Raw genomic sequence first — 14382 nt, forward strand, 5'->3', positions numbered from 1 at the left:
TTTTTTTTATATTAAACCTTAGATTGTTGTAGCTAATTAAAAAAAAAAATTTAACGAAAACCTTTGCGTGATTCCAAACTTTTAGGCAGGACTATATATAATGAAGTTGAGTACGAGATTATAAGTGCCAGGATGCAGAATTTTGTGCTTGTGGAAACGGATAAGTTTTTGGAAATTTTTACCATCTTTTTGATTAATTAACAAATTAAATTTGCATTTTACAAATAGTTTAAATAGTCCTAGGCAAGGTGGTTATGACTTAATGTTCATACCGCTATTGTATTGTATTTTAATGTGTATATTATACCACATACCGAGTGTGCAGAGGAATAGTATGGTTTTAATTATGATAAATAAGTAGCTCAACGATTCTAATCACTTGTTGGACCTATATCTTTTTGTGTTTAGATAAGGAATTTTTATTTTTTAGCAAGGATATAACTAATTTAACATTGCAATCATTACAGTATAGCATAACATATAACTTGAACTTGATAGCATAAGTTTTAATGTAAAACTAAATAGCATAATACATATCACTGCATTCAGAAATCTATTAGCTTAGTGTAGTATTGTCAGTTAATCAATTAAATTTATTAATCTCATTAATTTACATTTCTAACCAATTAAATTGTGTTTAAATGGAAATCATGCCCAGACTAGAGCAGCAAAGCAATGGGAACAAAGTAGCAGGAGTGCTGTGGCTTGGGGGAGAACTGAAGGGGCAATTCTCCAATGCATCACAGCCTAAAAAAATGTGCAAATTGTGAAATGTTCACAGTCCTTTCTGGAATAGAATATGATCCATCCAAAGAGGCTGTCTTTGTGTGTGTGTGTGTGCAGAAAGTGTGAAGAAATTAGGTGCCAACTCTGCATTCTGATGGGTATTTATGAGAGTTTGAAGGGTAAGGTAGATGCCCTTGAAGAAATTAAAATGGGAGCCCATAAAGCTCCCAGCTGCCCAACTCAATGCCAGAGCTCACTCTTGTGCATTAGAAAACAGAACAGCAGTCTTGAAAGCAGAATGCACTGGTCTCACAGGAGTTGGTTATTGTCAGGGAAATGTGTTGTGCAAGAAAATAGGTGGAATAGGACCAGGGTATGTCTTCCAGGGACAAAAGTAGATATCATCTTTTAAAGGCACAAAAGGTGATGCTGTTGTACATGTTGACACTAATGATATTAAGAGTAGGAGATCTGAGGATTTACTTAACAAGTACATGGCACTGTTGACAAAAATTGAATTTGAAAGTGCCTGCAATTCTGCCCAGACACGATAGAAGGGAGTGTATGTTGAGAGCCTTGTCAACCAGTTCAGTTCTGGAGAGAATGTGCGAGGCTTATGGGGTAAAATTTTTCTCAGTGTGGTCTGTGGTTGTTAACAGGAGAGTGTTTTTACGTGGGTGGAATACACTTGAATAAAAGGGGGTGCAAGAATATTTGCTGATGCTATCAAGGCAGTGATAGTTGGGTTGGAAAACTGCAAGCTTGGGGAGGATACACAGACTAACGGTTTAATTGGAGCCACAGACAAAGGTGAAAGTGATTCTTGCATTGCTATTATTGGTACATGCAGCAGCCTGGAAAGCAAGGTGTCTGGGATTTCAGGCCTTGCTGTGGGTCATCATGGAACAAATAAATACAAGGCTGTGTTAGAGTAACTAGGAGTAAGAACATGCGCATGTATAAATGTAAGAATAGCAGAGATATCAGGATATCAGTAGAGAGATAAATGTAAGAATAGCAGGTATCACTCAGATGTAAGTGATGCTGAATTTGAATATGGTGAGTAGAATGTATAAAGGAAGGAAGGAAGGACAGACAGGACAGGAGAGGAGAGGTGTTATGCTCTTCATTATGAAGAATATTAAATCTAGGGCAATGCGTTCAGTTGACTTGGGTGACCACTGCAATGTTGAGTCAGTTTGGTATGATATAAGCCCTGAGAAAACAAAATCGAGAGTAGGAATGTGTTATAGGCCTAATGACTGTGATGAGTATACCAAAAAGCTATACAGGGAAATAGTGTGCACCAGCAAATCAGTGTGTCTTATAATAGGAGGTGTTTACTTTTAAATCTTGACTGGAATTTGTGGGTTGGCCACACACACACACTAGCAAGACTTATGGAGTGCGGATTTCTTGGATGACTGTTTTCTACAGCAGTATATTAGGCAATAAGAGGAATCAATACCATTGATCTGGTTATCAGCAGCGATTATTCATGCATTAGAAATCTGCAGTTAAAAGACCCACTGGGTGGCAGCAATCACAAATGTACTAAGGTGGAATTTCATTTTAAAGACATAATTACTGTCAGTGGTAAAGGGAAAGGCTTTTGCTTTCGAAAGGCTGACTACAGAGGTCTCAGAGAGTTTTTAAATTTTGTGCAGTGAGGTGGTAAATGATTTTCATCAACCGGTGAAATACCACCACTTTGCTTATTGGAGGCTTGAAGTGGTGAAACCCATGTTTAGTCTCTAGAGCAAAGTTTCCGGCACCCCCCTACCCCCATACTTCTCCTTCAACCCATGCATGGTACTAAGTACTATAGGTTTTGATACCTTTCGTGTTTGGGGTTTTCATAAAAAAAAAAAAAAAAAAACTGATGATGTTACCAAGAGCAAATTCTAAATGGGAGGTATTCAGGGAAGTAAGCTTTTCATACCAACAAAGAAGTACTGTTCAAGGCTTAGACCTAAATGGATGTCACGTGAACTATTGAGACACACGTGGCAGAGAAGAAAACTGCATTGGATGCTTATAAATTATCAGGTGATACAGAAGCCTAAGGTAGATACAAATTAGTTTGTAATCAAGTTACAAAGGAGTTTAGGCAAGCTAAGGAGGCAGGTTATGAGAAGTTTCTGGCAAAGGATGCAAAGAAAAACAGCAAAGACTTTTGTAGTTATTAAAAGTAGAAGAAAGGGATTCAATCACATTGAGTTAACTGTTGATGACCCTGCTCAGGTTGTGGACAAATTAAATAAGCATTTTGCATCTACATTCACACATGAAGAACTCTTTAGGGAAGGGGATGCCAGAAGTTTATCAAACTAATGAGGAGCTAAATGACTGTGATAACTGAAAGGAAAGTGGAGGATAAATTGTTGAGGATGGACATTTAAAAAAAAAAAAAGCACATGTGGGTGGATGGAATTTATCCAATTATATTAAGGAAAGCAGCAAAGGAAGTGAGCAAATCCTTAGCCATAACTATGAGAGCATTCTTGGATTCAAGGGAGGTGCACCAGAAAAGTGCACCCCTGTTCATAAAGGGGGATCAAAAAGGTGACATGAATAATTACAGACCTGTTAGCTTAACATCTAATCCAGGACGTTATATAATGGAATGACTGGTTAAAGAAATAATGCAGGGCCATTTGGACAGGTATGCAATTGTACTGCAATCACAGCATGGATTTGTCAAGGGGCAGTCTTGTCTAACCAATCTGATCAGTTACTGTGATGCAGTGACCAAGGAACTGAATGCAAAAAATAATTTAGACTTGGATTTCAGGAAGGCTTTTGATACTGTTGCACATAAAAAGACTGCTATAAAACTGGAGCAATGTGGCATTAAGGGCAAGTTATTGCTATGGATAAAGGGATGGTTAAGTGGAAGAAGACAGTGAGTGGTTATTATGGGCACTGCTCTTTCTGGACTAATGTTATTAGTGGAGTTCCCCAGGGTTCAGTGATGGGTCCATTTGGTTGGAGGTTTGTCACATGGTGGCATTCCCCCATGTGGTGTGAGCACCACACCTCGACCCCTGCTTACTTTGGTTCGCACCTTGGTGGTCACCCACAGTGTGCTAGTGCCGTATTTCAGGACTGGCTCATGGGGTTACACCCAGGGTTACTAACAATCCTACCATCGTGAAGGTGCAAGCAGAGGATCTGGCTGTCACAGACCAACACGACTTCTCTGAAATTAGGTCCACTTGACTTGAGTGTCACCAGAATATCAGTTCCATCAGCATTTTAGATTCCCAGGTGACAGGTACAGCTTGGCATATCTGAATGTCTGCGACACCCTCAAGGACTATTGTGGCAGTGGATGGGTTGAATAAATTCAAGGGAGAACTAGACAAATTCTTGGAGGGTATGGATGGGTGAACTGTTTTTTTTTTTTTTTTTGCTGATGCTATATAAACTTGCTTTCTTGCATCATTTGCCATTACTACTACTAATATAACACACATACACACAGACCTTTTTTTTTGCTGATGCATGGCATTAGTGCAGAATATTGACTCATGGCACACATACCTGGTTGTTGATATATAGGTATAGTAGTGGTAGAGGCATGTGATGCAAGAAAGCAAGCTTATGCAGCATCAGCAAAAAAAAAAAAAAAAACATTTCATACATCCATTTCCTCCAAATGTTTGTCCAGCTCCTCTCGAATTTATTTAAGCTATCAATTTCCACAACGACCAATGGAAGTTTGTTCCAGCATTCAACTGCCTGCTGGCTAAAGGCAAATTTCTGCACATCTATTTTATAACTGTCTTTCCTCAATTTGAATTTATGCCCCCTCAGGTTCGTAATCTGAGCAAGAGGAAGAATCCCATCAGAATTGAACCTGCTCAACCCATTCAAGGCCTTATTACACCTCAGTCAGATCACCCCACAGATGCCTAGTCTCCAGATGCTGCAATTTGAAGAACATAAGCCTTTCTTGGTAAGACCATCTCTTTGTTCCTCCCGCCAATCTTTTTGCCCTTCTCTGTACTCACTCAAGCAATTCTACATCCTTCCTAAAATGTGGCCTCCAGACCTGTATGCAGTATTCAAGGCATGGCCTGACCATTTCCTTATACAAAGGTATAAACACCTCCTTTTCCCCTACTAGCAAAATTCCTGTATATCATTGGCAATATCCTGTAACTGTTTCTGAGCAGTGCAGACCCTGTCTGCGCTGCTCAGAAAATTTCATTTCTGACTGCGCAATTACTCCCGGGTCTTTTTCATTTTCAACCATCCTAAGTGTAGTACCACATAGTTGGTACATTTCTCTGGGGTTACTTCTACCCATATGCAGTATTTTGCATTTGTCAATGTTAAACTTCAGTTGCCACTTCTCTGCCCAACTTTTCTTGAACTTGTTGCAGTAGCACATTGCCATTACTGTCATTAACAACAATGTAAACCTTTGTATTATCTGTAAACTTCGACATTAAGCCTGATATACCTTCATCAATATCTTTGATAAATATACAAAACAACAGTGGGTCCCAAGCCGAATCCTAGGGGACTCAACTAATAACATTAGTCCACGAAGAGCAGCATCCATTGATTGCCACTCTCTGTCTTCTCCCACTCAACCACCCTTTTATTCATTGCAGAAACTTGCCATTAATACCATCTGCTCCAGTTTGGACAGTAGTCATCCATGTGCAACAGTGTCAAAATGTTTCCTGAAATCCAAGTATATGATATCAAAATTATTTTTTGGCATCCAGTTCCTTTGTAACCACATCATAGTATCCAATGAAATTTGTCAGACAAGACTTTCCCTTAACAAAATCATGCTGTGCCTGAATTATTACTGCAGTCTTCTCTAGATGATCCTGCAATGCTTCTTTAACTGACTCCATTATTTTCCTCGGAACAGAAGTTAAACTAACTGGTCTGTAATTCCTCATGTCACCCTTATATCCCCCTTTGTGAATTGGCTGTACATTTGCACATCTCCAGTCTGTGGCGACTTCCCCCTGAGTACAAGGATGCTTTCATAATTATGGCTAAGGGTTTGCTTACTTCCTTTGCCGCCTCCTTTAATATAACTGGATAGATCCCATCCACCCCAGGTGCCTTTTTTATGTTTAACTTCAACAATTTCTCTTCCACTTTGCACTTAGTTATTAGAAAATCATTAAGCACTGTGTTACAGTTAGAATAACTTTTGGCATTCTCCTCCCTTAATAATTCCTCGTATGTGAATGTAGATGCAAAATACTCATTCAGATTGTCAGCTGTCTGAGCAGGCTCATCAACAGTCAACCCATCGATATCAAGTGGACCAATCTGATTCATCCCCTTCTAGAGTTTATATAAATAAAGAAGTCCTTGCTGTTTTTCTTAACATCCTTTGCCAAAGATTTCTCATAATCTGCCTTTGCTTGCCTAACCTCCTTTGTGACTTGATTACAGACTAGCTTATATCTATTATACTTATCAATTAGCTTCATTTGGTTGAAATTAAGATTAGATATGCAGAGTAACAAAGTAAGGTAAGCGATAAATATGAATGAATCTTGAATATAAATATTAAGAAAGACCAAGTGAGAAGTCTAGAGGCTAAATAAATGAAGAAAAAATGTTGTAGGAGCACTTGTTCCTGTAAATAATTCAAATCAGTATTACAAAAGCCTTTATGACAGATTTGTATTCCAATAATTTAAATTTAGATTGGAACTCTTGAGCATTGAGTTGAAATAATGAAAAAATATTCCTAGTGACACTTAAAACCAACTAAAACAATGTGACTGCAGTTTGAAGTAAAAATATAAAATGAAACTAATTAAATGAAGAAAAAAAATTTTGTACCAATTTAAATTTACATTAAAGTGACCAGACATCCCGGATTTCAGTTGTTTGCCCCACATTGCAAACTGTCCTGGATTGGACTTGTAGCCTCCATACTTAATGGCAAACATGATGCATATCATTTGCATTATGTTTGCCGGGAACCAATGGTACAACGGAAAGAGTTTTTTCGATAGTAAATAAGCTGTGGTCGTCGACAAAAACACAGCTGACCATAGAAACGCTAAAAGCAATACTACAAATTAAGTTCAATTTTGCTAATTCTTGGGAAGAATTTTATGAAGAAATAGCAAATAATGAAGAATTATTAAGAAAAATTCACTCAGCGGAAAAATATATTTAATTATATTATTTAATTTCTCTTGTTTTTATTGTTAAAAGAAGTATGCATTATTATTATTATTTCACAGAAAAAACCTAACCTTTTTTCACTAAACAAAAATGAAAATCAATTAAAAACATGACCCCTAATAATAAGTGTTTTTCCCCCTTCTAATTGCAATTATTTTTCTCAGTTCACATCCTTCACGCAGCCTTCTGTTCGTTACTTAGCATAACACAAGGGGTACTGTATACTGAATTTCAGCCTTTCTGAAAAAAAAAAAAAAAAAAAAAAAAAATATATATATATATATATATTTTTTTTTTTTTTTTTTTTTTTTTTAAAGAAGTTTCATATTTTATTTTATAAGTTTAGTTCAAAGAAGTCAATGTATTTAATTTGTATTTTGTATGTGAATATTTTTTATATACAAAAAATTAAAAAAAAAAAAAAAGTGTATATTGTTTCTAGGGGAGGTTTAAAAATCTCCCCTAGATGTCCCGCATTGGAATGCTAAGGATCTGGTTACTTTGCATTAATTGGTATGTTAATTTACAATATTGGTATTTCTAATCCTGATCTAAATTATTTACAGGTGAGTATTCTTCCTGCAACACTTCAATCTTTTCATTCATAATTCCACAGTTTGCAAATATATATATATATATATTATAGTGCATAAAACATAAAATTAGCAACTAAATATTATATAGGGGGGAGAAAGTGCACTTCATCATCATAATAATCTCATGTAAAAAGAATTTACTATGATTTTCATATAGTCTATAAATAATCATAATCTAAAAAAACTTTTAAGTTCTTTCAAATAAAATTTTACTTGGATTTTCTGAACAAACTTGTTTCAATTGTGTACTTTAATTGTGACTTTAATCTAGCTATGGCTGATACTAAAACCAGGTAGTCCGTTAAATGGACGTATTTCTAAACAGTGGGGCGATATTGGTTTTCAGGGTGATGATCCTAAGACAGATTTCAGAGGAATGGGTCTACTGGGACTAGAAAATTTACTGTAAGTTTGATTTGCATTTATATAATTCATTCTCTTGAAATACATTTTCTTGAAAAAATAATATTTTAAGTTTTACCTTGTATATATTGACTTAAAGTTGCAGATTCTACATGAAGAATCCTCAGAAATTAAACATCTGATTTATAAAATTATAAAAACATATTTTATTAATGAAAGGCTTGTATTAGGAAGTAAAGTAAAATTTTCTTCTCTTCTTTGCTTTGTTAAAACTTTTTATTGATTAAAACTATGGAGAGGTGTATAGCTTTCATAGATAAAGTTCTGCATTCATAGATAAAGATTTTGTTTAAAAAATAATAAATAACAATTAGATTTTTTTTTTTTATTTGTAAGGGTTTGCTGGAATGCCATTCTAAACCTCACTTTAAAAGAGGCAGTTGAATTTGCATTTTCCACTGAAACTGCTCAGATATAAATGCAATTCAAGAACTTTGCTTTTTTTAAAATTTATTTAAGGAATATTGTTTATTTCTTTCCAGAAACAGGGACAGTTGAATTTACATTTTTCCCCATCTATTACTGAAACTGCTCACATGTCAGTGCATTAGTTTATTCAGTAATCAGTTAGCCTTTTAGGACTAATTTTTTATTGAATACAAAAAAAAAAAAAAAAAAAAAAGCTACTTGCCTTTAAGCAATTAACATTTTTCTATGCCTTTTTTAGAGCTTTCCTGCACAAAAACAGACTAGTACAGCCATTCTCAGACCTTGACTCTGTTCAACTTAAACACTGCTCTATTTATTTTGGATATGAAGTCTTTCTTAACAATAAAATCTAAAAGTTTCTGCTCATAATAGAAAAGGAAAGGAAAAATTCAATGTAATAATAATAATTACAGCAACCTTCACCCATTGATATTTGACTAATGAAGGGGGGAGAAAGAATTCAGAGATTGTTCATTTGTGTTTATTAATTTGAGGTTCTCCTCTAATACAGTAATATCTCAAAGAAGTATTTGTTCAGGAAACGCCAAGTCAGCTTTTGTGTTTTTTGTGGGGGCAGGGAAGCAGCATAGAAAAATTATTCTATGTATGTACAGATGATGAGGAGCAGGACATGCAGGAACATGCAATAACTGCCTATAGATTAGCCTGCAGTTTCCCTTAAATATTGTACCTAAAAGTATAGCAAGTAGTACAGAGGACCTTGTATGGTTCATTCTCAGTTTGTTCCAAGGTCTCCACTCACAAAAAGTTGACCAATTCATTTTGATGTTAAATTACTCTTCTGTGTTCACCTAGACCAATTCAGAATCTCCTGTCTGGGGGTGGAATTGCAGATTCTGAGACAATCTGGCCAACATTAGCAATTTTGACATTTTAGTAAAGAAGTGGAATGCTATTTCGATGTAGGTATTGAAATAGTTTAAGAAAATCACACAATTTTGCATTGTTTTTCTGTGGTAACTGTCTCAGGATAGTTTTTTCTCCTTGTAACAGAGCTTGGGCTTATGCCCTTCAACTAACATAAAAATGAACCTACTTTGAATTCGTGATGTTTGTGTGAGACAAAGTTAACAGGCTTCTGTCTCACAGGAACCAACTACAGAGTGCAAGGAGGTTGTACAGAATGCTCAAACATCATGTTTGACAAAGGGTGGATTGTTGGCCTTCAGGTCACTTTGTTGTGTAGTGGAATGTGTGGGCTGTGGAAATACCATAGTACACAGATGTTGATAACAGTGGCTGCAGGATGCCTCAACTGCTTATTGAAAGGGTAGTGGAGCATGATGGAGGATTGTCTTATCCATCAACAGGTTTACACTGAACCGGTTTACATCTATGCTAGCTACTATCTGAGCTGTGACATCAGCTGGCTGTCACCCCATTACCCATTGAACCACTGCGTGCTGACTGGCAGAAGGGGGTTGCAGTGCATACTAACCATTGCATTAATTACCCTGACCGGCATCCATTATCAACAGTGTCTGGAATGGTGCTCGCCCATGAGCTACCTGGGATACAGAATGGCATCAAGTGGTTTTCAGTGATGAATCCCAGTTCTGCTTGGGGCCCAGTGATTGTCATATACATGTGTGGTGACAATGCAATGATCCTAGAGCCATTGTTGAATGCCATACCGCACACCCTGTTGGTGTTATGGTGTTGCGGAGCAATCAGTTTCTTTTTGATAGTCAGTCATCATTGTGTTCTTCAATGGCAATCTGACTGCTTGCCTATGTTGCCAAGATTCTGAAATCTCTCGCTGCCCCCTTGCTCACTGTGGTGCCTGATTCCATTTTTCAGTAGAACACTGCTCGAACACGTACCACAGGAGTTTTCCACGTCTCTGATTTTTCTCATCCATCAAGCACATGTGGCCCACGATTGGACTGACTCTATAGTCACCTGCAGCCAGCACAGACCATGGATGTCATGGGACCAGTTGCAAGAGGCTTGGTGGAAAATATGGCAGAAGGCTATTGGACAATGTACTACTCAATGCCAAAATATTAACCCAATGTATGTGCAACCGTGTGGATTTATATTATGTTGATCTGTTCCATTGTATGCATCATTTTGTATCATTAAAGGTGTTCACATAAAAGTTGCAGACACATATCAGTGTCTGCAACTTTTATCATGTGTTCCTTAAGTCTATCATTGCTCTAAGTATCCTAATCCAAGTATTTTGATCTTATAATCCTAATATACTAACCTTAATTCTTATCCTAATTATCCTCCCTGTTCCTTCGGGATGTTGCAATTTCATTGTATAGAATAGAAATTACAACAGGGTGTTGTAATTTCATTGTCAATTTCACTATAACCCTCAATAAATGGGCTGCATTGGCCTGATTGTGCAATTTAGTAAAGAAGCATGGTACTATTGTAGTTACGTATTGGGAAACAATACTATCTGGGGACACTTGTTACTCAAAATATTTCAATACTTGCATTGAAATACAACTCCAGCTGGCTACGGTTTCTAATAAACAGACCTAACTGCTCAAGATGCTGAGGGCTTTTGTAATTACCTGTGACTTCACACAGATAGCTCATTTACCTACCAGACAATCCAAACCACCCCTAACACTCTTGATCTTTTTCCCAATCCTTCACACATAACAACCCTTCCCAGTATATGGTCAAGGTTAATAGCCCTCTGGGTACTTAAGATCTCAACTTGGTGATGGTCTCTTCTCCAGTGGAGCTTTTCACTCATGACCATTCTCAACCTCATGCTATTTGGAATTATTACCAAAATACAAAGTGGGATGATCTGCAGGATTTCTTTTCTTTTCCGTGGTTGGATTACTGTTTTAAATCTTCTGATGTTAATGTTTGTTCAGATCATGTCAGTGAAATTATTCTCCTGGGACGAAATCCTTTATTTCACACTCTACTTTAAAATGTCGTCCTATATGATAAACCCTGGTTTTCCAATTAAATTTGCTAAGTTTTAGTAGTTTACACCAACCTTGCGTTGAAAAAATAAAACAAAAAACAAAATTAATAATTTAATAAAATTAAACTGGTATTACTAATTTACAATAAATTACTATTTACAATAAGTATATAAAAAGAAAGAGAGTACCATAAAATACAATAAAATATACAGAAATTAAAAGCACTAAAATCTGAAGCTTTTGAAGGTTCTGTCTTCTTTCTCAACAGTACGCTTTATTTTTGCAGTGCAATCTTAAATACCTGCAGGTTCATGGCACATGTCACGTGATTCAATAACACGTGCATTGTTCTTGTGCGTAACAGAACCTGAAGTGGCTCGGGAACGCGTCAGGTGAAATCGTTCATCCCCTCCAAGGTTCACTATCTGAAAGAGGGGATGAATCTGCATATCTCTATTAATGTTGCTCCCAATGGAACTAATCTGCAAGCTCTCGAGCCACTTGCGGTCCCAAAACCTATGCGCCCGGTCGATGATAGTAGCTTCGTCCGGGGAGATTTGATGTTGCTTCTCCCAATCCGCCACGGCTGATTTTGCATAATCTGCATTCCTTATCGCCTTCGCTTCTGTGCTCCCCCAGACGATCCTTTAGATGCCATTTTGTTTCCCCCACAATCCGGGCACTTAATGCTATAAACGATCCCACTTACACTTTCTTTTGGAATGGGATCTTTCACTTGTGACAACACTGTGTGCAACTTACATCCTGGCAATTGCACACAGCGTGTCTGATGATCCCGTAATACACGGGCTATTCGCTCGGTTAGGCCCGGATAATAAATGTCTCACCTATCCTCTGTTCTCCTTTAATATACTTATTTATGATTCTCTGGGGGTAGCCACACCTCAGGAGATCTGCCGTGACGTGCTCAAACTCTTTCTTTCTAACCTTGGAGGTGCTACAATGTGATTTAGCCCTGTCTATTAGTGTTCTAATCACACTGTTCTTGTGATGGTTGGCCTGAGCTGAATTATAGTGTGAATACTGACCTTTACATGTAGTAGTAGTAGTAGTAGTAGTAATAATAATAATGGCATGTGATGCAAGAAAGCAAGTGTTTTTTTGGCTGATGTTCATGCAGCATCAGCCAAAAATAAAAAATCACACCATTCCCTCCAAATGCCTGTCCAGTTCCTCCTTAAATTTATTCAACCTATCAACTTCCACAACAACAGATGGAAGTTTGTTCCAGCAATTAACCACCCGCTGGCTAAATGCAAATTTCCGCACATCTATTCTACATCTGCCTTTTTTTAATTTGAATTTATGCCCCCTTAGGTTCGTAATCTGAATAAGTGGAAGGATCCTATCAGAATTCAGCGTGCTCAACCCATTCAAGGCCTTATACACCTCAATCAGATCACCGCGCAGGTGCCTAGTCTCCAGCCACTGCAATTTACAGAACTTAAGCCTCTCTTGATAAGAGGATCCCTTCATTGCCCTCACCAATCTTGTTCCCCTTCTCTGTACACACTCAAGCAAATCGACATTCTTCCTAAAATGAGGCCTCCATACCTGTACGCAGTACTCAAGGTGTGGCCTGACCATTGCCTTATACAGAGGGACAATCACCTCCTTTTCCCTGCTAGCAAAATTCCTATATATCATTGACAAAACCCCATGACCTGCCCTGGCTGGCAGCCTGTCTGCATTGCTCAGAAAACTTCATATCTGACTGCACAATTACTCCCAGGTCTTTTTCATTTTCTACCACCTTAAGTGTAGTACCACACAGTTGGTACTTTTCTCTCGGGTTACTTCTACCCATATGCAGTACTTGGCATTCTTAGCCCATCAGCCCAAATCTAGATCCTGTTGCAGTAGCACACTGCCATTACTGTCATTAACAACCCTGCCAATCTTTGTATCATCTGTAAACTTCGACACTAAGCCTGATATACCTTCATCAATATCATTGATAAATACACAAAACAACAGTGGACCGAACACCAAACCCTGTGGGACTCCACTAATAACATTAGTCCACGAAGAGCAGCACCCATTAATTACCACCCTCTGTCTTCTCCCACTCAACCATCCTTTTATCCATTGTAGCAACTTACCCTTAATACCATTCTGCTCCAATTTGTACAATAGTCTTCCATGTGCAACAGTGTCAAAAGCTTTCCTGAAATCCAAATATACGATATCAAAATTATTTTTTGCATCCAGTTCCTTTGTAACCATATCATAATAACCAATCAAATTTGTCAGACAAGACTTTCCCTTAACAAACCCATGCTGTGTCTGAATTATTGCTGCAGTCTTGTCTAGATAATCCTGCAATGCATCTTTAACCAGTGACTCCATTATTTTACCCGGAACAAAAGTTAAACTAACTGGTCTGTAATTACTCGTGTCACCCTTCGATCTCCCTTTGCGAATTGGGGATACATTTCCAGTCCGTGGGAACCTCCCCCGAGTCCAAGGATGCCCTCATAATTATGGCTAAGGGTTTGCTTAGTTGTTTTGCCGCCTCCTTTAGGTTTCCTGTAGACCCTAGTCTTTAAACACGGGCCTTCTCTGTAGACCAAGATATCCAAGAATGGTAAAACCCCTCCTTCTTCCACCTCTGAGGTAAAATGTATAAATAGGGAGAAGCCATTAAGAAAATTCAAAACCTCATCTTCACTCCCTTTTCAAATAATGAGAACGTATCATCTACATATCTTTTCCACGGACGCATAGGGTGAACTATATCACTAAATATTCTAGCCTTGAGCTCCTCCATCGCCAAATTAGCAATAATCGCACTAATGGGGAGCCCATTGCTTTCCCGTGAACCTGCTTATACATAGTGTTACAAAACACTATAGTGGTGCTTGTTAGACATAATTGTATACCTTTACAAATGTCCTCCACATCTAGTTGGGTCCTACTGCTTAAGGTGACATCTTTTTGTAAGGCCATGTGTGCACAATGTACCCCATGGTTAATTGGAATACATGTAAAGAGAGATGTCACGTCAAAAGATATCATGGTTTCATTTTCTTCTATAGATTGTTCTCTTATAAAATGTACAAAATCCTTGCTGTTCCTAACAC

The 14382-nt window shown here is 37.5% G+C and overlaps 1 protein-coding gene across 1 annotated transcript in view; it reads left to right on the forward strand.

Annotated features, from left to right (window-relative positions):
• Window positions 1-14382, forward strand: part of LOC150078075 (ELMO domain-containing protein 2) — a 110106-nt gene that overhangs the window by 40197 nt on the left and 55527 nt on the right. The window contains exon 4 of the mRNA XM_090384454.1: window positions 7774-7907. Coding sequence (XP_090240580.1) covers window positions 7774-7907 — 134 coding nt within the window. The remainder of the gene's footprint in view (window positions 1-7773; window positions 7908-14382) is intronic.

The sequence above is a fragment of the Mastigoproctus giganteus genome, chromosome 11, assembly GCF_048544385.1.
Source record: "Mastigoproctus giganteus isolate SK-2022 chromosome 11, ASM4854438v1, whole genome shotgun sequence".
Lineage (NCBI taxonomy): Eukaryota > Metazoa > Arthropoda > Arachnida > Uropygi > Thelyphonidae > Mastigoproctus > Mastigoproctus giganteus.